This window comes from Abramis brama, assembly GCF_963993115.1.
Source record: "Abramis brama genome assembly, chromosome: 21".
NCBI classification, from domain to species: domain Eukaryota; kingdom Metazoa; phylum Chordata; class Actinopteri; order Cypriniformes; family Leuciscidae; genus Abramis; species Abramis brama.
The window spans coordinates 5,535,981-5,560,435 of NC_139983.1; the positions used below are offsets into that span (position 1 = coordinate 5,535,981).

At 38.5% G+C, this 24,455-nt stretch overlaps 1 protein-coding gene across 2 annotated transcripts in view; it reads right to left on the bottom strand.

Moving 5' to 3' along the window:
• Positions 1 to 349: 349 nt before the first annotated feature.
• The window catches only part of vps39 (VPS39 subunit of HOPS complex), a 28,596-nt gene continuing 4,490 nt past the window's right edge, over positions 350 to 24,455 (bottom strand). Inside the window, exons 6-24 of one of the 2 annotated variants that reach the window (XM_084096026.1) lie at positions 24,052 to 24,150; positions 23,874 to 23,966; positions 23,141 to 23,324; positions 22,357 to 22,477; positions 17,332 to 17,452; positions 17,115 to 17,244; positions 15,978 to 16,120; positions 15,753 to 15,893; positions 12,182 to 12,323; positions 11,341 to 11,427; positions 10,310 to 10,383; positions 10,011 to 10,227; positions 8,285 to 8,413; positions 8,098 to 8,200; positions 6,458 to 6,503; positions 4,994 to 5,143; positions 2,918 to 3,052; positions 1,949 to 2,040; positions 350 to 1,362 (exon numbers count right to left, since the gene is read on the bottom strand). In XM_084096026.1, the coding sequence (XP_083952152.1) occupies positions 1,284 to 1,362; positions 1,949 to 2,040; positions 2,918 to 3,052; positions 4,994 to 5,143; positions 6,458 to 6,503; positions 8,098 to 8,200; positions 8,285 to 8,413; positions 10,011 to 10,227; positions 10,310 to 10,383; positions 11,341 to 11,427; positions 12,182 to 12,323; positions 15,753 to 15,893; positions 15,978 to 16,120; positions 17,115 to 17,244; positions 17,332 to 17,452; positions 22,357 to 22,477; positions 23,141 to 23,324; positions 23,874 to 23,966; positions 24,052 to 24,150 (2,286 nt within the window). In that variant the 3' untranslated portion in view covers positions 350 to 1,283. The remainder of the gene's footprint in view (positions 1,363 to 1,948; positions 2,041 to 2,917; positions 3,053 to 4,993; positions 5,144 to 6,457; positions 6,504 to 8,097; positions 8,201 to 8,284; positions 8,414 to 10,010; positions 10,228 to 10,309; positions 10,384 to 11,340; positions 11,428 to 12,181; positions 12,324 to 15,752; positions 15,894 to 15,977; positions 16,121 to 17,114; positions 17,245 to 17,331; positions 17,453 to 22,356; positions 22,478 to 23,140; positions 23,325 to 23,873; positions 23,967 to 24,051; positions 24,151 to 24,455) is intronic. The other variant, XM_084096027.1, reaches the window with a different exon arrangement.

A 24,455-nucleotide genomic window follows, 5' to 3' on the forward strand; every position in this document is an offset into this window, starting at 1 on the left:
AAGAGTGTAATAAAAACTAAATCTGAAATACAAGTTAATAAAAACTGTAGAGACATATTTAAAAACTAATAAAATAACAAAACAAAATGACTAAAACTTTAATTCAGTTTAAGATGAAACCAGAAAATATACAGATAAAAAAATTCAAATGATTATAAAACTATAATAGGATCTCAATGATCTCACTGCTCAGAATCAAAGAGAAAAGAGGCTATAGTGTGTTTTTTGTGAGATTTTCAGCAAGTTTCAGTGTGGTTTCTTGCAGGTCCAAGTCAAAAAGAGTCCCTCTTCAAGTCTCAGGTGTGTTCCACAGCATCACTCTTACAGTTCAAACATATGACACTCGTACTCATAAGAGAAGATACATGTTTATTAGGTTCATCTTCCGCCTCGGGTTCAATGTACAATCTACACATTCACATCCATTTCCGCCGAAACATTTCAGGCCTGTTATAATGGTGTAATGTCAGTGAGCGTGCCTTTGTTTGAGCAACAGTCCAGGTCATGGTTTACAGCTGACTGAAAGCACAAGCATTTTAAAACAGTGTTAGTTGGACACATGTGTTAGGAAGCCAGAAAAATACTGGCGCCCAATTGGGCGACGCGATTGCACACATAGGTGACACATTCCTGGACACGTTTAGACAGTGTGTTAATAAGTTAAAGCCACTTGAGTAACCAGAACAAAACAAAAAAGTGGCAAGCTACCATGATTGTAGAGCTCTCCAAAACCTCTAGAAAAACGTAAGACACAATACCAAGCTTATTGGCATTGCTTAAAAAAAGCAGACTTCTAGCTGTAAGTGATCTCTGAACGTCCATGCAAGCATTCATCCTTCCATCGGACGGGTGTGTTGTGTGCAAGCGCTGACCTTTCTGTACGAGAGGCCACATTAAGGGTTTTATCTGGCGTCTGATTTCATCTCAAGCTAACTGAGTGAAGCAGAGCAGCAGCTACTGTGAGCCTGGATGCTGAACACACACACACACAGCGTCATGTCGGATGCACTGTAAGTAAAGAGGGATGTGAGGGAAAAGATAAGTGTTTCTCAGCGGGACGAAGGAAGCCACAGTTTGTGTTGTGCGTTCAGGCAAAGCTTTCAAAGTAATGCACTTCATAAATCTGAATTAAGTCTCACAGTCCAGAGTTTTTAGATGAATTGCATGAGACAGATGTAAAGAGTGAGTGAGTTTCCTTCGGTGTGTTTTCACACAGACGCTTGATGTTTGCTGAGGTCTCTGTGCTCATCTGAGGGAGTGTGTCCACTGTCTCCAGTCTTCCTCTACTCTGCTGGACACATGTTGCGATCTTTACAGCAGAAGTAGTGAACCACCACACCGTTTGGATACCTGGCAAAGGCACTGGACATGAAGAGGACACACAAACAAATGAAGTATTCATTCAGTGCATCGCCTCAAACAGCCCTTCAATCATAATGAGCTCTAATAGAGCACAACTGTACAGTTTTCTCAGAGACGTTTGTTTTCCTCTACGGGTTTCATTAAAAATATCTTAATTTGTGTTTCGAAGGTTAACAAAATACGTATGTGTTTGGAACGACATGAGGGTGAGTAAATGATAGTTTTCTGATGAGTTTTCTATCCCTTTAACATACATGCACAATATTTGTCCTAAACAATATGTGCGACTGGAATTAACGCATCCACTCGAATGAATACAACAAGATATATGTAATGCATTTAATAAAGATAAACTTTGGCCCTGTCCTATATGGCACCCTAAGCACTCGCGGTCTTCCTACAAGTCCACACTCTCGTGATCAACCCTACGGTCTCATGGACTTAATGGACACGTGCACACGGCAGCCACTGTAAGTCCAAAAGACCGTAAGTGCATATGAAGTGTGCCATTTGTGACAGGGCCTAACTGTGCCAGATTGACTGAAAGGCCAGTTCATGGTGTAACTGGTAATAATGTGAGGCAGACCTGTTTCCGATCTTCTTCTTGCACACTCTGCAGGTCTTCTCGTCTGTGATGACGCACTTCACCTGCTGGTGAAAGATACGCTCCTCCTGCACCTGCACACGGACAAATACAATGTATTAAAATATTATTAAAGGGGACATATTATGCACTTTTACAAAGTCTTGATTTTGTTTTTGGGCTATACTAGTATATGTTTTAAGCTTGAATGTTAAAAAACACATTGTTTCCCCCATATTCTCCATTGTTGCGGCTCCTCTCTTCCCAGTCTGTCAGTAACGCTCTGTTTAGTTCCTTTCTCTATGAAGCCCCTCCTCCTGAAAAGCACACTGTGCTCTGATTGGTCGGCTGGACTAGTGTGTTGTGATTGGTCTAGTGCTTTGAGTGTGTTTGGGAAATGTCCCACCCCTTACCATAACCGCCAGTTTCAACACACTACTAACTAACTAAACCAGGCCCCGCCCCTTTATTCTGCGTATTAATTATTTAAATGAGGAAAATTGTGACGTGTTCATTCCCGGAAGAAACTCAAGACTACAATGGAGGCGTTTCAGGAGTTCAGAAACACTGACACTGATGTAGAGGAGAACACCCACTGGAGGGACTTTGTGCTTTGTAGAGCTTTTTCATGCTCAAACAACAACATTACACACTAAAGAAAGATGCTAACATAAAACATGTAAAAATATATATATAATAAGACCACATTAAAATAAATATATGGGACAGGTTGGATCGGAATTATTTAGAAGTGATGCTACTAATTAAAAAAAATAAAATAATTCTGTAGAATCTGTTTAAGTACTGTGTCTTTTCCAGTAACAAGCTAGATTTTTTCGTCAAGCAACAATTTTCAATAATAAAAAAAAAAAAAAAAATAGAGATGCATGGATACAGTGTTTTAAAGCACAGAATTGAATTAATTACACAGCTTCAGAAGGAACTGAATCAATCATTCAGGAGTAAACATACCCGCAGGAACTCGGCCTGTAGGAGGCTCTTCAGGACCTGGTCGAAGCGCTTCCTCCCAGCCTTCTCCTCCAGCACACTCTCCAGGAACACCTGGATCTCCCGGATCTGTGTGTTGGCTGGCAGCAGGTTTATGGCCTTATGAAGGAGACAGAGACAGGGATTCAGTTCTGTCCAGGAATTGTCTGTCTGAAAGTGGAAATGTTTCCACAGATGTTTCCCACACAGTAACGCACATGTTCAGAGCTCTGGCATCTGACAACACGCCAACACTGGGTCTCATTTCCAACGCCGGCATCTTAAACGATGTGTTGACATCAGCAGGATTGAACTGTGTAGCACTTCAACACACACTCTCCGCTCTCTCTCTCTTCACGTCTACAGCACATGCTTCACTCTCTCAGTCTTATTTAATTGGGGCTGGCAACACACACTTAAGGTCCGTTCACACCAACAACGATGACTACATTAGCACTCACAGCGGTGGATGATATCATTCTGTTTATTCTCAGCGCACACTGCAGTTTTGTCGTCTGCCGCTTTAAATGCTCGAGCTCTTTAAAGCAGGATGGATTCTGATTGGCTGTCAATGATTTTATCATTCATTATGCTGGGAAAAAAGTCATTCCAACTATATGGTTCCTCGGTGCCGTTGTAGCTGAGATGTGAACTCTGCTATGCTTTAATATTTAGAATTTTTTTTAAACTATATCGTTATCGCCATAGTTATCATCCTTGGTGTGAATGGGCCTTTATTCAATTTGACTATTTCAGTTGGTTACTGCAATATTTGATTTCTTAAAACTGAGATAATTGACATAAGTACCACACAAGTATGAAATGCCACCCAAGACTGAGTAACACCAAATTAGGACACTTTTACATCCTGGGTCAGCCATTAAACACTGAACTGGACTAAACCCAAAAAGAAACAGTATAAACACAAAGAGGTCCGGTACGGTTCGGCTCGGCGCGGAACGGTTCGGCTCGCTTCGCTTTTCCACTGCGTGGTATGACTCGACTCGGTATGGCACGGTTCAGTTCGCTTTAGCTCGGTTGCTTTTCCACTGCGTGGTATGACTCGACTCGGTATGGCACGGTTCAGTTCGCTTTAGCTCGGTTGCTTTTCCACTGCAGTTAGTACCGCTTCAGTGGGTGGGACTGATCGTTATAGTTGCGCCGCCTCTACTGCCATGACATCATCGTAAACGCGCCACATTTCAAATGCACAACACAGGAACAATGGAGCCTATCGAGGGGATGGTGTTCTTGATGTTTTTAACTGCAAGAAACAGTTTGCAAGAAACTTTTTAACTGCAAGAAACTACAGCGTTGGCTGTTGTCTACTGGCTATTTAAATCTAGCAGGTTTAGTGTCTCGTGTTGCAAATACAATGACGCTGGTAGTGACAATTCTGTCTGACCAATCAGTGATCTGCAGTGTTTTCACGTCACATTTTAGTATCGGTACGGTACGCTTGGAACCTCAACAGAGGTGGTACCATTTTGACAGCGAGCCAAAGCGAGCCGTACCGTACCGTACCATGCAGTGGAAATGCGCCATAAGTGAGCCGTACCGTACCGAGCCGTACCGTACCATGCAGTGGAAATGCGCCATAAGTGAGCCGTACCGTACCGAGCCGTACCGTACCATGCAGTGGAAATGCGCCATTTCTTACTTAAGTGCACCAAAAAAGGATCTGAGTCCTCTTTCAAGGACAGGGACAGTGTGAACGTAAAGAGAACACAAAGAGTTTGGTTCTTTTAAAGAGGACTGTGTGAAAACACCTTAAAGGGATAGTTCACCCAAAAAAGGAAAATTCTGTCAGTAGTCACTCGTCCTCATGTTGTTCCAACCCCGTAAGACTTTCGCTCATGATGTAAAGAGTGTATCTTAATTTGTGTTTCGAAGATGAACGAAAGTCTTACGGGGTTGGAACAACATGAGGGCGAGTAATTACTGACAGAATTTTCATTTTTGGGTGGACTATCCCTTTAAGTGTGTTGGATCTTTCCAGGCTTCTGCTATGCGGATGGTGGCTGGAGTCTATGATCCTGTTGGTGTTTGGTAGAAACTCACTTTGGTGGTGTTCAGTTTGCTGTGGTGGAGCTTAAGGACGTTCAGGGCCGCCTGGAGGTTGGCTTGTGGCTCACATAACTCCATCTTTATGGGCCCGAGGAAGTGCACGTCCGGCGGAGACAGATACATGCGCAGGAGGGACAGATACACCTACAGACAGACTCTGTTAACATTTACACAAGGTGTGTCGGAACAAGAGAGACACTTCTACACTTCCACAGTGTTTGTGATTGACAACCATATTTACAGTTACTCTCTTTCAACAGTTTACAGCAGCCACTCGAACACTGAATGAATAATGTATGTGAGAGTGACTACAGTAAATATTAAAGATGATGAGTTCAATGAACGAAAAGTCTTATCATCACAAATGAGTTCAATTGAGGTCTTATTTCCATAATTGTTATACTTTCAAATCATTCATTCACAACCTACACTTTTGTCTTTCCAACCTTTTCGCTTCCAAAACCGCATGCAGCTTTTATATTTACATGTTAAACACGTGTGATGAAATGAAAGATTCTAGTGGTTTAATTATAGTATTAAACTACTATATATATATATAATACTGAATATAACGTAAACTAGGGTGAATATTTTGTTAGTCCTCATGATGTCTGATTTCACTAGTAGATTACAAAGCTAATTATTTTACTGGATACACTAAACAAGTTCTAATAGTAATTAATTTCTATTTCAATTCATATTAAAATTCCATCAAATTGAATTGAATAGAATAATTCTAAGCAAGTTCAAACAAACTGAGCTTAAAACATTTTGTATAAATCCTAATGGAACAAGGGAATGGACCATTTACTTTATGTAATTTGTATTCATAAATTAAAAAAAGGGTAAAATAGGTTAAAAATTTAAGTTTAAGATTTATTCAAAATTATTAACTGAAATGTGTAAATCTTGAAAAAAGGCTTAATTTTTGGAGTGTATGTACTTTTTTATATTTAGAGAAAATGCAATCACTAATTTACTATTATAATTTGTAAAAAAAACCAAAAAAAAACGACAAAAATATTACAACAATTAATAAATGATATAACTATTAAACTGTAAAAGCATGAATAATTAAAAACATTTATAATAATCAGTAAATAAAAACAAAATGCACTGATTTAGTGAGTGTACAAGCTATTGTGTCTAACACAATTCTGTATTTGCAGCAAAGCAAATTATGAGTTTTTCTATGCTGATGCTACCATTGCATCAAATTTCAGTAATGCACAAAATATTTGGCAGTAATTTTACTCTTACTTTCACTAACAATAAGTACATCATGATTGCTGGTGGATTTTCACTACAAAACAACACAAAAACATGCCACAGAGTCTTTCATTTCGGGCTGCAGTGTTTGGGATTGTTGCTTCAGTGACTACACAACATGTAGAATTACAATGTTAAAATGAAACCAGTCGAAATAACACTGGTGAAAAGTGTCCGAGGAGCACTCACGTCTTTATTGCCGTTTGCTGCTGGATCGTAGTGACTGTGGCAGTACCTGAGAACACCACAACACACAGAAAACATGAGTTTAGAGTCAGATTCCTTATCATGGAACAGTCAACATGAAATGCAATGCATTTTACTATTGTAATGTGAGTGTGACATACTGTATACAGTAACAGGATAATCCACACATTAAAGGTGGAACTTGATGTTTTTGTGAATTGGTAGGTGGCAATTCATTGACAGCGGGCATTTAATATCAGAATGGAGTCAGAAACATGGAAGCTAAAGGTCAAGAGCCTCGGCACGTATACCAACGACACCAATGTCATTTGCTATTATTGCTGCAACTTTAATAGCCTACATTTACACTATCGGTCAAAAGTTTGAATATATTAAAATTTTGTTTCGGTTTTTGATGTTAAAAACATAAAGGAAGCATTCAACTGATCAAAAGTGACAGTAAAGACATTTATAATGCGACAAAAGATTTCTATTTCAAATTAATGCTTTTCTTGAGCAGCAAATCATCATATTAGAATGATTTCTGAAGAAAACATTTATTTAAATTGTACTAATATTTCACAATATTACGTTTTTTGATCAAATAAATGCTGCCTTGGTGAGCAGAGTCGTCGTCTTTCAAAAACATTTTAAAAAATCGAAATTGTTCCAAACTTTTCACGGCAATGTACATTATGCAGCGCTATATTACTGTTACCTACAAAAGCAGCCTAAAACAATGTCTTTATAGCTTCGTCATAACAAATAGTGCGGCCTAGGTCGCATCAGACGATACAGAGGTGGAGGAAATTACTCAACTTTGATGACCAATTTTTCCTTTTCAATAATAGTGTGCACCGATGAATAGTGGCAGGAACTATAGGAACTATATGTATTAAAGGGGTGGTATAATGCCCTTTTCACAAGATGTAAAATAAGTTTTTGATGTCCCCAGAGTGTGTGTGTGAAGTTTTAGCTCAAAATACCCCACAGATATTTTTATATAGCATGTTAAAATGGTCACTTTTTGAGGGTGAGCACCGTTTTTGTGTCTGTCCCTTTAAATGCAAATGAGCTGCTGCTCCCGGCACAGTGGGCGGAGCTTCAACAGCTTGAGTACTTTTACCTCACACACACATGCACTGAAAATTTCAAAAACTTTTAGCCTTTCATGTTCAAACCGGAGTCAGACAAAGATGGAGAGACTCAAGAAGAAGTGACAACATGTAGAGCAACAGGACATTTCTGAATGGTTAGTTGATGAATTTATGTAGCTGATGTGTAGTTATCTTCTAGTCATTGATTAGCATATTCTGTCTTGATAATCTATAAATCGTGTTCAGGGGGCGGGGTTTATGTAAATTTTAGGGTCAGTGATGTCACTAACCCGGGAGGAATGTCATGTAGTCTCTACCAGCTGTTTGTTGTAGTCCTTAAAAAGCAATTTCTTTAAAAGCAAATATCTCCCTTTGCTTTGAACTTTGAGTGTTGTAACTGCAGATGTTGTTTATGCTCAAACAGCAACATTATACACTAACTAAAGTTTAAAAAGTGAAATCATAATCAACCACCCCTTTAAAAAAAAGTAAATAGGGTCCATATTGATTTCATGATGTAGAACAGCATTATAGAAGGATACTCACTCTTCAGCCATACGCGTGTCTTTCAGAATGTGAACATAGATAAAGAGAGCCTGCTCATGTTTCCCCATTCGACCCAAGAGCAGAGCCCTCTCCTCCAACAGACCTGACAGAGCAAAGAGGAACAATACGGCTCATACACTTTTATTGCTAGATTTGACAGTGTAATGTCTCTGACCTCTGGACTCACCATCAAATGGGAAATCACTGATAAGTCTCTCTGGCTCATAACTGCTGGAAACTTCCAGGAATGTCAGAAGCTTGTTCCTGAATTCTCCCAGCTCTCCCGCCTCCTTTCCCGCAGCTACAGCTGAAACACCTGGACACAGTCAACACAACGCGTTTACTCTGTACTTTCATAGAGCTGGAAAATCTTCATTTTAGCCACAAATGTTGTTTTTTTGTTTGCGAACACATTACAATAAAGTCTAATTTGTTAACATTCGTTAATGCATTAGCAAAAATGAATTAACAATGAGAAATATGTTTTCCAGCATTTATTAAAAAAATTGTTGTTCATTGTTTGTTCATGTTAGTTCACAGTGCATTAAGCAATATGAACAGATACAACTTTAAATTTTTGATACGTATTATTAAATGTTGAAATTAACATTAACAAAGATTATTAAGCACTGTAGAACTATTTTTCATTGTTAGTTTATGTTATACTAACTAATTAACTAATGTAAAAAAATAATAATAATTAAACAACATTGTAAAGTGTAAAACCAAAGAATGTTTTTTACAAAAATAAAATAAAAACAATGGTTGCAATTAATAAAACTGCCAGTGAATATGAATATATATATAGGCAGTGTGTGCGAGTGGTAGCATATATATATATAATTTCCCACCCCTTAAACATTAAATGAACGCATTGGTGGCTTAATTACAAAACAATTATATTTTTTATTTTATAAATGTAGATAGGTAGGTAGAAATGTCAGCAGAGGCTATTTTCAAGACATGAACTGTGTTGTACATTTTCTACACTACGGAAGAAGCGCACATATTCATAATGTGTGTTAATTTTTATGATAAACAGCCAATAATAAATCAGGAAACTAGGTGGTCAAATAAACCATGCATACGAGTTAGCATCCTCTTGATTTGTGCTTATAGGTTAATGTGCAATCATTTTTGTATTGCAAAAAAAAAATTTTTTGTAAAAACAATTGTTGCAATTATAATTGTGAGCAAAATAATCGTGATTATCAATTTAAAAATTATGCAGCATGACGAAAATGTTTTCATTGGCTAAAAATGCACTAAAATTCCCAGACATTTAGTTGACTAAAACATGACAAGGTTGACTATATGTGACCCTGGATCACAAAACCAGTCAGAGTCGCACGGGTATATTTGTGGCAATAGCCAACAACATTGTATGGGTCAAAATTATCGATTTTTCTTTTATGCCAGTTTTAAGTAAAGTAAATTATTAAGTAAAGATCATGTTCCATGAAGATATTTTGTAAATTTCCTACCATAAATATATACAACATTTATTTTTGTGAGTGAATGCAGCACAATTGCCAACATAAATGAACAACTTTAAAGGAGATTTTCTCAATGTTTCGATTTTTTTGCACCCTCAGATTCCAGATTTTCAAATAGTTGTATCTCAGCCACATATTGTACTATCCTAACAAACCACACATCAATGGAAAGCTAATCAGCTTTCATATGATGAATAAATTGCAATTTTAAAAAATTGACCCATGTGACTGGTTTTGTGGTCCAGGGTCACAAATATGAAAAAAACTAAAAAGTAAATTATAAACTAGCTGATGTAAACCAACACTAGTCAGCAGCAGTTGACCGTGACCTCTGGATAGTTTTTTCAGAAGCTGCTGCATAAAAGACAGACTGTTTTCCTGCAGCTCTGCAGTTGTGCTGATAAAGCAGCGTCTGACCTTCGGGCAGTGAGTTGAGGTACACTTTCATGAGGCCTTGCACCTTCTCCAGGTACAGCTGGATCAGAACGTTGTGGAACTCGGGCCGTGTCTCTTCCCACATGTAAATGATGTGCTCCAGGTATGGGATGGCCAGCTCCTTGAACCCCTCCTTCAGGAAGTTCAACACCTTATCCCTGGGTAGAGTCTCCACCTCCGTCAGGTCCTCAGTGAAGATCTGACAGCAGCAAAGTCAAACTCAAGCTCTTCAAAATGACCACAGAAGACATGCAGATACAACCAGACCATGCATATCTCACCTTCAGTCCATCCTCAGGACAAATCTTCAGAACCCACGGTGAAAACTCGAAGATGATGCCCAGGTTCTCCACACCTGTGCAGAAAGACACCAATGCATGTCACTGTTACAAATTAAGATTGTTGATCTAGTCAGTCAGAATGGAAGAATGCGACTCATTGATCATCCCATTGTTACTAATATGCAGAATCTGTGGGCTGGTTTTGCATGTTTCTACACTGTATATTTGGGGGAAAATCTGTGAAATGTTTTTTTTTTTAAAACATTACAAAATGTGTTAAATAGAGCCGAGGTTGGTTTCAATTTAAAATGCAATTTAAATAATAAAGGTTTGCTAATCTTGTTTGTAGGACTGCACAATTTGGGCAACATTTTGTGATTATAAACCATTTTTTGCTACATAACAATAATAATAACTAAATAAAAACATAAATAATTATAGAGATATAAACAAATTAAATACCAATATTGTAATAATTGACTGTAAAATAAAAAATTAAGTAGTTAGGGAAAATAATAATATAATAATAATTAATAATTTTATGGTACATTACAGCTGTAAATGTACAATACTAATATTTATGGCTGTCTTTAAGTTTTTCCTCTTTAAATGTTAAACCATCAAACTTTTATTTTGATGGAAACTGACAAAAGCCCTTGCAGCTTCTCTTTTATTGATAAGCTCTTCTCATTACAAGATTTTTGGTTGCGTTCCCAAATGTACATTAAAGCAGCTCATGAGTTCATGCGGAGCAGCATTTACTATTAACCGAGTCGCTCTGAGACGTGTACATGAACACAGTGCTGCGCTTCACTCTGAAAAACGCAAAGTATTTATTTAGATAAATCTAATGAAGTTCTGCAGCTGTAGAGTCCATGAGAGTTTGCTGGCATGTTTAAGATTCTGGCTCGACCTTCAGACAAAAGTGGGCATCCGGATATCACATTAACCACAGCACTCACTCGACTTGTCTGTTGACTATATTAAAGCACAGCCAGGTGATGTGCAGTAAATGAGTGTGTTAATCTCACCCAGCCTCTGAAGATACTGCACAGTCCTCTCGTGACCCTTCAGAGGAGAGTTGGCTTTAGTGGACTGATCCAGCAGAACCTGCAGAGCTGGACAATCACACTTCTGTAAGTCAATTCAACTGAATGAGGAAGAGGACACACACGACTGGCAAACATGGTTATGCACTTTTCAAGTGACTTCTGAATTACAAGAGAGAAAGAATCATATGTTGACAGTAAAGAGTCAACAGACACACTACGTCGTCCGATTCTTAAACAAATCATTCAGTTTGAACGGGCTTCCTCAATGAAACAGCTCAGATGACTCACTCTCTTACTAAACCCCAGGTTATTTTGAATGCTTTTTTGAACGCAATGTTAAAAAAAAGCTGATTTAAAAGGTTAGTGAAACTGCAATCAATCAATCAACCACATAAATACACACAGATCGTAAATGAAAACAATAGGAAACAACTGCATGAGAATGACGTAGTCAAACAGAAAGAGAGGGCAATCAGTGTATATTCATGAACGGTTTGTGACAGTGATGTTTATATACAGAAGTTTTCTTGGCTGCACTGAGGGTTTATTAGGCAGTGTGGATCTACACGGCCTGGTCCTCATCAGCGTTTTTCTGTAAGGCATGACATCAACAAAACATGATTAGAGCTATCTCTATAAACAAGAGCTGATCTGAGCCCTCCGAATGATGTTCAGATGCTTGGGTTTTGCAGAGAGATGAGCAACATGTCGGACACACACACACATTACACATCTACTGGAGAGTCCTCAGGCTCACATAAACACATGACAGTCTAGATGATGCAAGTTTTCAGTAAGCGGTTGATAAGACTGCGCGCACCTTTCTGGTGAAGGCCTTTCTTCTCATAGAGGATGATGAGCTCGCTGTATTTATGAGCTTTCTTCAGAACGTACTCGCTCTCCTCTATGTGACAGTGGTTGTTCTCCAGGCGCAGGAGAGGAGACACCAAGGCTACATTGGTCTAAAAAAACAAAACAAAAAGTATGTTGTAAATTCACACAGAATCCATTACAGTGTGTTGAGGTAATCTAGATTTAACTGTAGTGAGCCGTCTAGCAAGGCAAGCACTTTAGGCATCATAGACAAGTATTCATACATTTATACATCATACTTCTACTGACAGTATTACAGTTATGAGAAACTACTGAGAATAATTAAGAGAACAGAAAAAACACTGTTTACTGGTGGCATTTTGTAATGAAAATGAGTTTCTTAACAGTTTGAAGGAAAATATTTTAGAGTTTATAGCACAATTATCTAAAGAACTAATCACACCTTTATGCATAATATATAGGCCTCCATATTATTGGTATTGGCCGATATATGATCAATTTTAACGTTATCGTCCCGATAATTGTTTTGGCCGATATATTAAAAACGATAAATAATGTATTATTTCCTTCAGCTGAGACACTTCAGATGCGCACTGTTATCCATGATGTTTTTTAATTACTTGAAATATGATAGAAATCACTTCAAAAAGGAAAATACAGTAAAGGGCAACAAGTAAGTCTGTCATATAGGCTACATAAAATTATAGTGAGAACATTACAATTGTGTGCTTGGGATATGGCTTTTAATGGTGAGACTTTTGTTTTTGTAATCAGGCTCTCAAAAATTATATAAAAATTTGGATTTAGATTTATCGGCCGATATATCGGTTATCGGTGTCGGTCAAAATGTTAATATCTGTGCATCCCTACACACCTTACAATCTTTCGTGAGCTTAAAGGTGCCTTATGTAAAAATTGAGGTAAAAATATCCAAAAAATGAGCTACATGCATCAAAAGAATGAGAAGAAATAAGGGCGATGATGTCATTAAAAAAATGTCAAGTTATAGTGCTGCAGAGATATCAACCTGAATTAGCATTAGCATTAATAGCCACGGCCCGACAGGTGTCGTAATACCAGTTTCGGCCATGGGAGGCGGTATGCCGGCAACATAACCACCAGCCAAACATGCAATACACGAATAACTCGCACGGCTTGTGGGCGTACTTGAACCTGATGTCAATCGTGTGGAAAGTAGCCTACAGCCCCACTACTACATTCAAATAAAATATGATAAAAAAGGAACAGAACCAGAGTAAACATTGGCACTGCTTTCCATCGCTGGAGACAACTAATGGACATTAAAAAAATGAGGTTTGACTTCGAACTTGCAACATTTCGTTTGGATTGGTAAGTAAGATGCTGTTAGTATTTCGTTAGAAGTTTGTTTTATATGTTTGTGTAGATTTTCGGGAAGTTATAACATAGAAATGTATCGAAGGCTGTTCGATAAACGTATATAACGTTCATAAATACAGTATTGTAATATAGTACACATAGCACAATCTCTATTGCTCTTTTTTTCTTGCCAACTACGTGACCTATATTATGTATATTAAATGGCTTTCCTGAGGTAAATCTGACATAATTGTTCTCCAGCTGTGTTATTGACCTCTTCACGATGATAAAAAACACTGATTGGTCGATATTATGTATGAGGAATACATTTTGGTAAGTTGTAGCCTAACGTTACTGTATCTTTCAGTGTTCGTGATTTTTTTACTATTAGCTAGTAGAGATGATCGGTTCACATGCGCTAGGGATCTGTCGTGTAACATTTACAAGCGCCAAAACGGTATTTAATTGACAGAATCTGAGAGCTGAGATTTTTTTATATCATAACTAACCTGCTCTGTCTAGTCTGTCGGTCTCCGTGTCCTCTTTGCTTCGCGATTTTTCTGTGCGTGAGAAAATTGATGTGTGGTGTGAGAGCGTGTGAAAAGTGTCAATTGCGTGTGTCTCACGGTTAATGCGTGAGAGTTGGAAGCTCTGGTTACGTTGGCGCTAGCTTGGTCAACATCAGCGAATGCTGTCTGTCAAATTAATGTAATTCAAACTAACAATAAAAATGTAATATGAACAAAACGAATATGAACATATTCACTGGTAAAGGTGAAGGGGAGTAGCTTGAAGATATTCATACTCTAGAGTAGACCAACTCACTTTCTGGAGGTATACTGCCCCCATCTGGTATGGAATGTGGAGTATGAATTTATTTATTTTTACATAAGGCACCTTTAATATAATATTCAATGTCAACTTTGGTTTACTGTAGTGCATACTGATAAATATTGATAACTAAGATTCTGAAAAGTCACAAAATTCCTTTAGAAAAGTATTAATAGCAGCAGCCACAAATTATCTTGCCACGTCAAATTTATAAATATTATGCTTTGATAATTTTATGGTCCTAAAAATAGTCTTCATTTTCTATATGCAGTATATACAAACTACAGGTCAAAAGTTTGGGGTTTGTAAGATTTCTAAATGTTTTTGAAAGAAGTCTCTTCTGCTCATCTAGGCTGCATTTATTTAATCAAAAATACGGTAAAAACAACAATACTGTGAAATATTATTATAATTTATAATGTTTTTTTCTATGTGAATATATTGTAAAATGTAATGTATTCCTGTGATCAAAGCTGAATTTTCAGCAGTCTTCAGTGTCACATGATCCTCACTGTTTCTCACTACACTGGCAGTTTCATAGTGAACCGAAAATATCTGTACACTTCTCAAAATAACATGATAGTTCTCTAACGTTATGTTTTGCAGCACTGCTTTGGCAAAGCATCTGTCAATTGAACTAAGATAAAAAGCACGATTTTGCTTAGTGTCCTTATCAAAAGGCTGCAATTTAATTAAACAAGTATACAGTGTGTTGCGCTACGTCTCAAAGTGGAGAGCGCACTTTGATCACGTGATCTGGTGTTTTCTGCATCTCAGTTCACAGTGACTAAATCAGAGTCTGTGCATGTGCTGTGAATTTAAAGGACATTTGGGAATGCAGCGGGCACCAGTTACGCACATCAAATCAACAGTCTGTGGACAGATAATTACAGCATGTCACTAGATTTGTTACAAGACTTTGTTTTAAACCATTTTCACAGACAGACGTCAGAATATGTCATTAAGCGACAGGATGCTCGCACTACAGATTGTCATGAAAGTGCTCAGGCTGTGAATTACAGTTATTAATGTAGCAGATAATGGTCATCTTCTCACACAGACCGATCGTTTCGTCTCATAAGACCTCAGTGTATCATCATGAGCCACAGGTATATTTTGCCTGTGTGTTTTTGTGACTCTTAAAGTGGCAGTAGCCATTGACTTACATTATATAAATCACCAAGATCACGGTTTCAGCTAAAAATCTTCTTTACTGTTCTACTGAAGCATCTTGGATAGCATGAAGGCTTAAATTAACAGCAAATTTTCATTTTTGGGGTGATCTATCCCTTTAAGATTAGCGAGATGCAATCACCAGTAGGTGATGCTGTGCATGCAGCTCACGAGGGCTTACAACAGGGCTATTGAGAACAATCTGAAGGTCTTACATGGAGGTAACATTTGAGCAGGGTGGTATCGATGATCTGAAGGAGTTTCTTGCGGCTCTTGATGGTCGGGGTTCCCTCCATGAGAGGCGAGGTGGTAGAGGGGTCCGAGTCATTCAGCTGCTTCACCAAATGACTGCGTTTCTATCAAAAACACAGAGAGAAAACTGTAAGAATATGAAAAACGTTTGTAAAGCACTCAGTGTGAACTTCATAAGTCCCGAACACCTGTGTCAGGTAGTCTATGAGGGCTAGGTGGGCTTTCTCCAGCTCGGCTCCGGACAGTGTGGGCAGAGGGTTTGGGTAGTGAAGCTGTTTGCGGTAGTCGGAGGGAAGGAGGTCTGGATACAGTCCAATCACATGAGTGGGATCTATACAAGAGAAGAGCAAATCAGATTTAACCCATTATACAGAGTGCTGCAGCGATGACGTGTTTTTGAGGGGCCAAAACGAGTTGCATTTTGCATCTTCCTGAAGTCATTGGGTTTATGGTTAAATGCCTGAAATAAGGTCTGTGGTGAACACAAGCTCAAAGTATTTTCATGTTTTATTCTATGATATAAAACACATTAGTAATAATAACGCCTTGTGATTTTTATAAAGCTTTTACGTGTCTTGAAAAAGGCGTTTGCTAATAAATGTCTAAATGGGACTAGAGAGGTTGTCGGGGACATTAAACATCATCACACTGAACAGGCAAACTGTTTATAATTGTGCTCTTGCAAACTATTCGAACTCTAAATTTAAGACTGAAAGAGTTGTTGATGCTTAATGGTGGTGACGCTCAAGTCATGTGACCGTGCTGCAGTTCGTTTAAAGCCTACGTTTAGCTTTTTATTTCTGGTGATTGTATTTGGGCTTCAAAACTTCATTTATGAAGATTACCATGATGAAGAAAATGTGTGTGAATCATGAACTTTTGTTGGTCACAGAGCTTATTTTCTGCAATAATCCAAAAGCCAATGAAAAATCCTACTGGGGTTTTGTTGAGGGAAAAAGAGTGATGCAAACTTACAGGTTAACTTACAAAAATCCCTCATCACTGTCAAACTCTATTATTCATGGATCTTACTGTCCTGGTGCAATGGCACTCTCTAGTGGACTATATGATGCAACTCAGCCTTGGTCAGCAAGACCACAGATAACGTGAGGTTTATCAGACATGAAAATTAACTTTCCAAAACTTCAATCTGACCAGTTGGTATTTAAATGATATTTTTTTTTATTTTTTATTTTTTATCAGCCTACCAGAAAGTTTCTCTTGAATGATCGAATGTGGTCGTCAAGGATATCAATTACAACTTAAATAAATTTATTCTTTCGTCATCGGTGGGGCATCATCACTGCTGTGTAAACTCAACTCACCGGTGCCTAACTTAGCGAACCCCTGCATGGAGTCGTCAAAGCGCTTCTGACAGAACAGGTTGAAGGCATACAGGTTCTGAATGTGATGGATCTGTTGTCTCTTGTCTGCATCTAAATCATCCTTCATTTTCTGAGGAAAGATGAGAAGAAAACAAGGTCAACACACTGTGTACTTTGTATACAGTATTTACTGGATGCTAAAATCAGAGTTTCTCACCGCTAGCTGAAGCGCCAGTTCAAACTGTTTGTCCTGTAGCAGCTGCCGTATCTGGCTGGCTATGGAGACCGGCACCAGACGCCAGACAAAATGATTGCTAGCGACATAGACAACATTTGATCTGTGAAATCAAAGAGGGAAAGAAAGTTTAAAAAACAACAACAACAAAAAAACAGATTGAAGCTTTTACATGCTTCATTTTTCCCCTGCTGATGCGGTTATTTCTATGGAAGCTTGTTTCCGCCACAGAATAAAACATTTTAAAAGAAAATTGCGACTTTTTATCTCACAATTGCGAGTTTAGATCTCACAATTCTGACATCTTTTCTCAGAATTGTAAGATATAAACATGCAATTGCGAGATATAAAGTCCAATTCTTCGGCAAATTGCCAAAAATTTATAATCAAGATGTGAGTAATTTTATACCACAATAACAATATATATCATGATGACATTGTTATTTTTGCTAGAAACCAACATTTTTATAATATGCAATTGCGACTTTATATCTCCCAATTGCGTGTTATAGTCAGAATTGCGAGATATAAAGTCGCAATTGCGTGTTATAAAGTCAGAACTGTGAGATATAAACATGCAATTCTGAGAAAAAAAGAATTGCGAGTTGAGTTTTTAATCTCACAATTCTGACTTTATAACACGCAATTGCGACTTTAAATCACGCAATTCTGACTTTATAATAGGGGTGTGCCAAAATATCGATATGGCGATATCTCGCGATATTTACTCCCGCGATCGATTCTCGATGCGCTCTTGCCAAGTATCGATCTTAAAAGCCGTTAGGGCGGACATACACGGTGCCAGTTCGGACACTCGGGAGGTCGTGAGATATTGCACACGTTGCGAGTCAGTTTAACTGATAATCGCGTCAAAGCAGCTGGTACACGGCACGACTGTCCTGCATGAATTTTATCCCGAGCCGCCCAATCACGTGGGCTTTCGCGCTAAACACAGAGACCGTCATGTTGCATGCATGCAGGCAAAGCTTCAGATAGAAAAATGACATAAATGTGTGTGCAAATGATTTGTTGAAAAGCAGAGAACAGTAGCCATTCCTTTCAACATAAAAACTTGAGAGAGAGCGAGAGAGAGAGAGAGAGAGAGAGAGAGAGAGAGAGAGAGAGAGAGAGAGAGAGAGAGAGAGAAGTGTGTGTGTGTGTGTGACAGTGACAGTGTATGCGAACGCTGTATGGTTGCTGCCACTGAGGTATAGCCCCATCAACGTGGTTGTGTATGATTTGGCAATAGGGGACAGCTGGTGAAAATCAGGCTGACTCCCCGAATTTTTTAAACATGTTTAAAAATTATCGGGAGGTCGGGAGGTGCTCGTAACGTGCTCGGCTCGTAATTCCTCTCACACGCTGCGAGCCGCGACCATGCGAGCATCACCGATTCCACTCGATTTCTCCCGAGTGACAAAAATCATCTGCGAGCAAAACAAAAATTGTGTCTGTGTGACTGTTTTGTTGCAACTGATAAGACACAAGTTGTTTTTGTTATTGTGTTTCATCCAAAAAAATAAATGGAGATTCATTTTCCTAATAAAAAAAAAAACTTTTTATTTCTTAAAACATGATATATTGTGTGAGTTATTACTGATAATAGTGTTGTCACGGTACCAAAATGTCAGTATTCGGTACCAATACCAGTGAAAATCCACGGTTCTCGGTACCAATTTCGGTACCAAAGGGCTAGAAATCAATAAGTTATTTGCTGATATTCTTCGTCATCATAGAGAGCGCAGTTCGCACCGTTTCAAAAATAGTCAATCTACGAATGCGAATGAACTTAGTCTGAATTAGTATTGTTTTTATACAGTATGAGGATCCTTTTTCAAATACAAGGTCAATATTGATTTTCACTAACGACAAAACAACAAATTATCCATGAACTTATATGGAACTACCCACTAAACATTGGACGTCGGATAGACGTGCAGATCATGTCTATATTGGGTCCGTCGGTCCATGACCAATTCTGGACATCTATTCGACGTCCAAACTAGGTCCACTATTTGGACGTCCAACCATGACCCAACTTGGACGTCATATTGACGTTCAACATTGGACCTTTGAACTGGGTAATTTTTTGGATGTCATTTGGACGTCTATGACAGGTGCAGGAAATTTGCATGATTACTAGGGGTGTAATGGTTCACAAAATTCACGGTTTGGTTCGATATATATGATACACTTGTGTCACGGTTCGGTTCGGTACGTTTTTGATTCAGCAAAAAGAAAGAAATGCCAGGGAAATTTCCTTGATTTAATTTTATTAAAACTAAAATCATAAAGTATGATTTTTTTTTACTTTGAGCAATTCTAGAGCTATAATTGACTCTTCTTAGGAGCATATAAAACAAAACAGCTCCTTGGACAAAATGAAATGTAATATTGTAGTAGTTATAAACAAAGGTTTATTTTAGTTCAGATTAACATTTGAGGGCATCAATTGTATTCATAATGTCAAAATAAAACTGACGTAATGTTACTTGAAGGCATTTTGCCTACTATTCCTGCCAAACTTCCATGGTTGCAGTTAGTGTTACTACAGTAAATCCATGGTGAATGTTGCTGATCTGTGGACACTGGATAGTTCATTCATGGCACAATTTTTCTTCCTGGTTTCCACGTCAGCGCTGTTTGATCTGTTAATAACGGAGAAATGTGAATGTTTCTCACTAGATCTCGCAGCGATGTTATTAATTCTGTGGCGAATTCAAATGCTTTCTTTACTGGATCTCTTAGCGCTGTGTAGTAACAGCGTCGCATGATCACGATCGGCTCGCACTGCACTGGTCCAAACTGATAAACGGCCCTTCAACCACACAATAACGAGCAGTTTCGTTCCGCTTGCATTACGTTTGCCATTTGATGTTGGGCAATGTTGTGGTCGCGCCGGCGTCTCTTACATTATGAGCGCGCTTGCCACGCGCAATGCGCGTGTGTGTGTGTCTCAGCGCTTTAATAAAGAGGACGCGCAACAGCACGCGCTCAGTGGATAGTTGTTTTTTTTGCGCATCAAGGAACCGGGTTTGAACGGGTCCTCGGTACCACCGGTACTTAAAGGTGCCTTGTGTAAAAATAAATAAATTCATACTCCACATTCCATACCAGATGGGGGCAGTATACCTCCAGAAAGTGAGTTGGTCTACTCTAGAGTATGAATATCTTCAAGCTACTCTCCTTCACCTTTACCAGTGAATATGTTCATATTCGTTTTGTTCATATTACATTTTTATTGTTAGTTTGAATTACATTAATTTGACAGACAGCATTCGCTGATGTTGACCAAGCTAGCGCCAACGTAACCAGAGCTTCCAACTCTCACGCATTCACCGTGAGACACACGCAAACACTTTTCACATGCTCTCACGCCACACATCAATTTTCTCACGCACAGAAAAATCGCGAAGCAAAGAGGACACGGAGACCGACAGACTAGACAGAGCAGGTTAGTTATGATATAAAAAAAATCTCAGCTCTCAGATTCTGTCAATTTTATTACGCAATTCAAACAATAAATACCGTTTTGGCGCTTGTAAATGTTACACGACAGATCCCTAGCGCATGTGAACCGATCATCTCTACTAGCTAATAGTAAAAAAATCACGAACACTGAAAGATACAGTAACGTTAGGCTACAACTTACCAAAATGTATTCCTCATACATAATAAACCAATAGACCAATCAGTGTTTTTTATCAGCGTGAAGAGGTCAATAACACAGCTGGAGAACAATTATGTCAGATTTACCTCAGGAAAGCCATTTAATATAGCTACATAATATAGGTCACGTAGTTGGCAAGAAAAAAAGAGCAATAGAGATTGTGCTATGTGTACTATATTACAATACTGTATTTTATGAACGTTATATACGTTTATCGAACAGCCTTCGATACATTTCTATGTTATAACTTCCCGAAAATCTACACAAACATATAAAACAAAACTAACGAAATACTAACAGCATCTTACTTACCAATCCAAAAGAAATGTTGCAAGTTCGAAGTCAAACCTCATTTTTTTCATGTCCATTAGTTGTCTCCAGCGATGGAAAGCAGTGCCAATGTTTACTCTGGTTCTGTTCCTTTTTTATCAGATTTTATTTGAATGTAGTAGTGGGGCTGTAGGCTACTTTCCACACGATTGACATCAGGTTCAAGTACGCCCACAAGCCGTGCGAGTTATTCGTGTATTGCATGTTTGGCTGGTGGTTATGTTGCCGGCATACCGCCTCCCATGGCCGAAACTGGTATTACGACACCTGTCGGGCCGTGGCTAGTAATGCTAATGCTAATTCAGGTTGATATCTCTGCAGCACTATAACTTGACATTTTTTTAATGACATCATCGCCCTTATTTCTTCTCATTCTTTTGATGCGTGTAGCTCATTTTTTGGATATTTTTACCTCAATTTTTACATAAGGCACCTTTAAGAAAACTTGGTACCGTGACGCTTACGTTTTTTTAGTACCGACTTGGTACCGAAGTACCGGGTCTTTTGACAAAACTAACTGATAATATATCGATTATCGCAGTATCGCCATATTGTGATATTATCGGTATCGTGAACAATGTATCGTGTATCGTATCGTATCGTGAAGTACCCAGTGATTCCCAGCCCTACTTTATAACACACAATTGCGATGGTCTTTAAATCACGCAATTCTGAGATAAAAAGTCTGAATTGTGAGGTGTAAACTCGCAATTGTGAGAAAAAAAAGTCGCAATTACCTTTTTTATTTTTTATTCTGTGGCGAAAACAAGCTTCCATATATTTCAGGTATACAGCACCCCTTTCAATCCGGTGAAAATTTCATTCGGATCAAGCTCAATCACATCGATTGAGGGTGTTTACATGAAGGATTTTCAGTCTGACTAAATTAATTTGATTCTAAACTGATTATTTGTGTGCATGTAAACATGTCTAATGTAAAATAGCTCTTCAGTCAGACTGAAAAGCCCCATGTTTCCCTGTAAAGTGAGATCGTGTGCAGGTCTCACCCAGCGGAGGTGATGAAGCGCGGTCTCTGCAGTTCTACGCTCTGCACCAGCAGTCTGGGTTCCAGAGTGCGGATCTCCACATACCGGGGCAACACTGCAATGATGTAGGGCGGCTGGTGCTCTAGTGAAAGACATGAGAAAACAGCCATAAGACGACTCAGAAATGAAAGAGGAATGGATTTAAAAATGGAAAAACATGTTCAAAAGAGCTGACAGTAATACATCATCACTGATAGCTTAAAATAGAATCAAATGAGCGCAAATATGTAAAAAGCCATGCAAAGACGTTTGTGCATGCTGAGTGTGGAAATCTGTAGATATTCCTGCAGGAACAGGTTACGTGTGGAACTGCTCATAAGCCAATATTAATCATTAAACTCTCACATCATTTTTTTTTTCTAGGAATCAGTTTAAAATCATTTAAATGATTTGTTTGCATCATCACTAAAAAAAAGTTCTGATTCTGATTCTCATTAGTCAGTTGCAGCATTCAGGCGTCAGATATATCTGAATAAGGACTGAAAAAAATGACATTGTTAAGCATGTTTTGCTTCCGGTTTGTTTTATTATGCTATGTACAGTTAGCTAGTAAATACTCGATTGTTCACGACATTGGAAGTAATATTAGTAAGTAATATACTTTTTTTGCTCATTATTTGATCAGGTTATCTGATCAGATGGTAACTGGACACCAGTTTTCTTGACAATCTGTTGTTGACCGAACATGTTTGATAAGTGGCTTATGAGCACCTGAGAAACACGTTTGTTAAGACTGACATCATACCCATTGCAACAGGAATGTCCGTCCAGTTAAGGGCACATTTCTGAGTGCAGACGCCATCTTCGTTCAAAACAACCGTGAGGTCATCCTGACCCACTGCCACCTTCCCATCAGCCAATGGGGCCACCAACGGTTCCAGCTGTTTCCCGGTGGGGAACAGTTCCTTCACTGAGCCACGTCCATCCATCTAAAGAGAAAAGTCATATGATTGACCCAAAAAACAACAACAACCACAACCTAATGTGAGTGAATATCCGTAATATATATTTATATATATATATATTTTTATATATATCTATATATATCTATATCTATATATATATATATATATATATATATATATATGATATATTAAGAGCTTAATATATCACGTATATATTGATATACATACATGGTATATTAAGCTGCAGGTTATAGGAGAGCAATCTAGTCTATTCACTATATATCAGCTATATATCATGGATCATAGACCATTCACTATACATCTGACAGATTTTATTAGTTTAAGAGGAAACAAAGTGTGCTTGAAAGTCCCAGGCTGATGTTGACACTAGTGAGGAAAAGCTAAATATTGGTTTTCTGATTTAAGATACCAAGGGGCCATCATGAGGGTGTTGACTGAATGATCACTTGCCCTATTGGGCCACTGCTGTATTGTTGCTGGCTAACATAGATGAACTCCTGTCAAAATTGCAAAGGAAATTAAATATAAGCAGAGCTGAATTTTTTCCCTTACCCGGATCAGATAGTAGTCTCGTTTGAAACCCACGCATATTGAGTTCTCACACCAAGCCATGGACTTGGGAATGTCTGGAGCGGCAAAATCTCCCTGCAAGAGAGACCAAACAAGATTTAGGCTACTGTTATGGTTCATCAAAAATATGCTGTTTGTGTGTTTCCAAGCCTCAAGCAACCTGTAATTCAAGGAATTCTCTGTCCTTCCAGTAATACAGCTGAATCTTCCTCTTCACTGCAACACACATGCGCAGTTTGGCCTCACCTGAGCTGGACTTCTGGAGAGAGAGAGAGAGAGAGAGAGAGAGAGAGAGAGAGAGAGAGAGAGAGAGAGGAGAGAGAGAGAGGAGAGCGAGAGAGAGAGAGAGAGAGAGAGAGAGAGAGAGGAGAGAGAGAGAGAGAGAGAGAGAGAGAGAGAGAGAGAGAGAGAGAGAGAGAGAGAGAGAGAGAGAGAGAGAGAGAGAGAGAGAGAGAGAGAGAGACATCAAATGCGATTCAAAAAGGGGGGCCTGGAAGTCAGATTATTAACAGGCAATGGCATTGACTAGAAGTGGTCCCAAAAGTATTCAGGGTATTTGCAAGG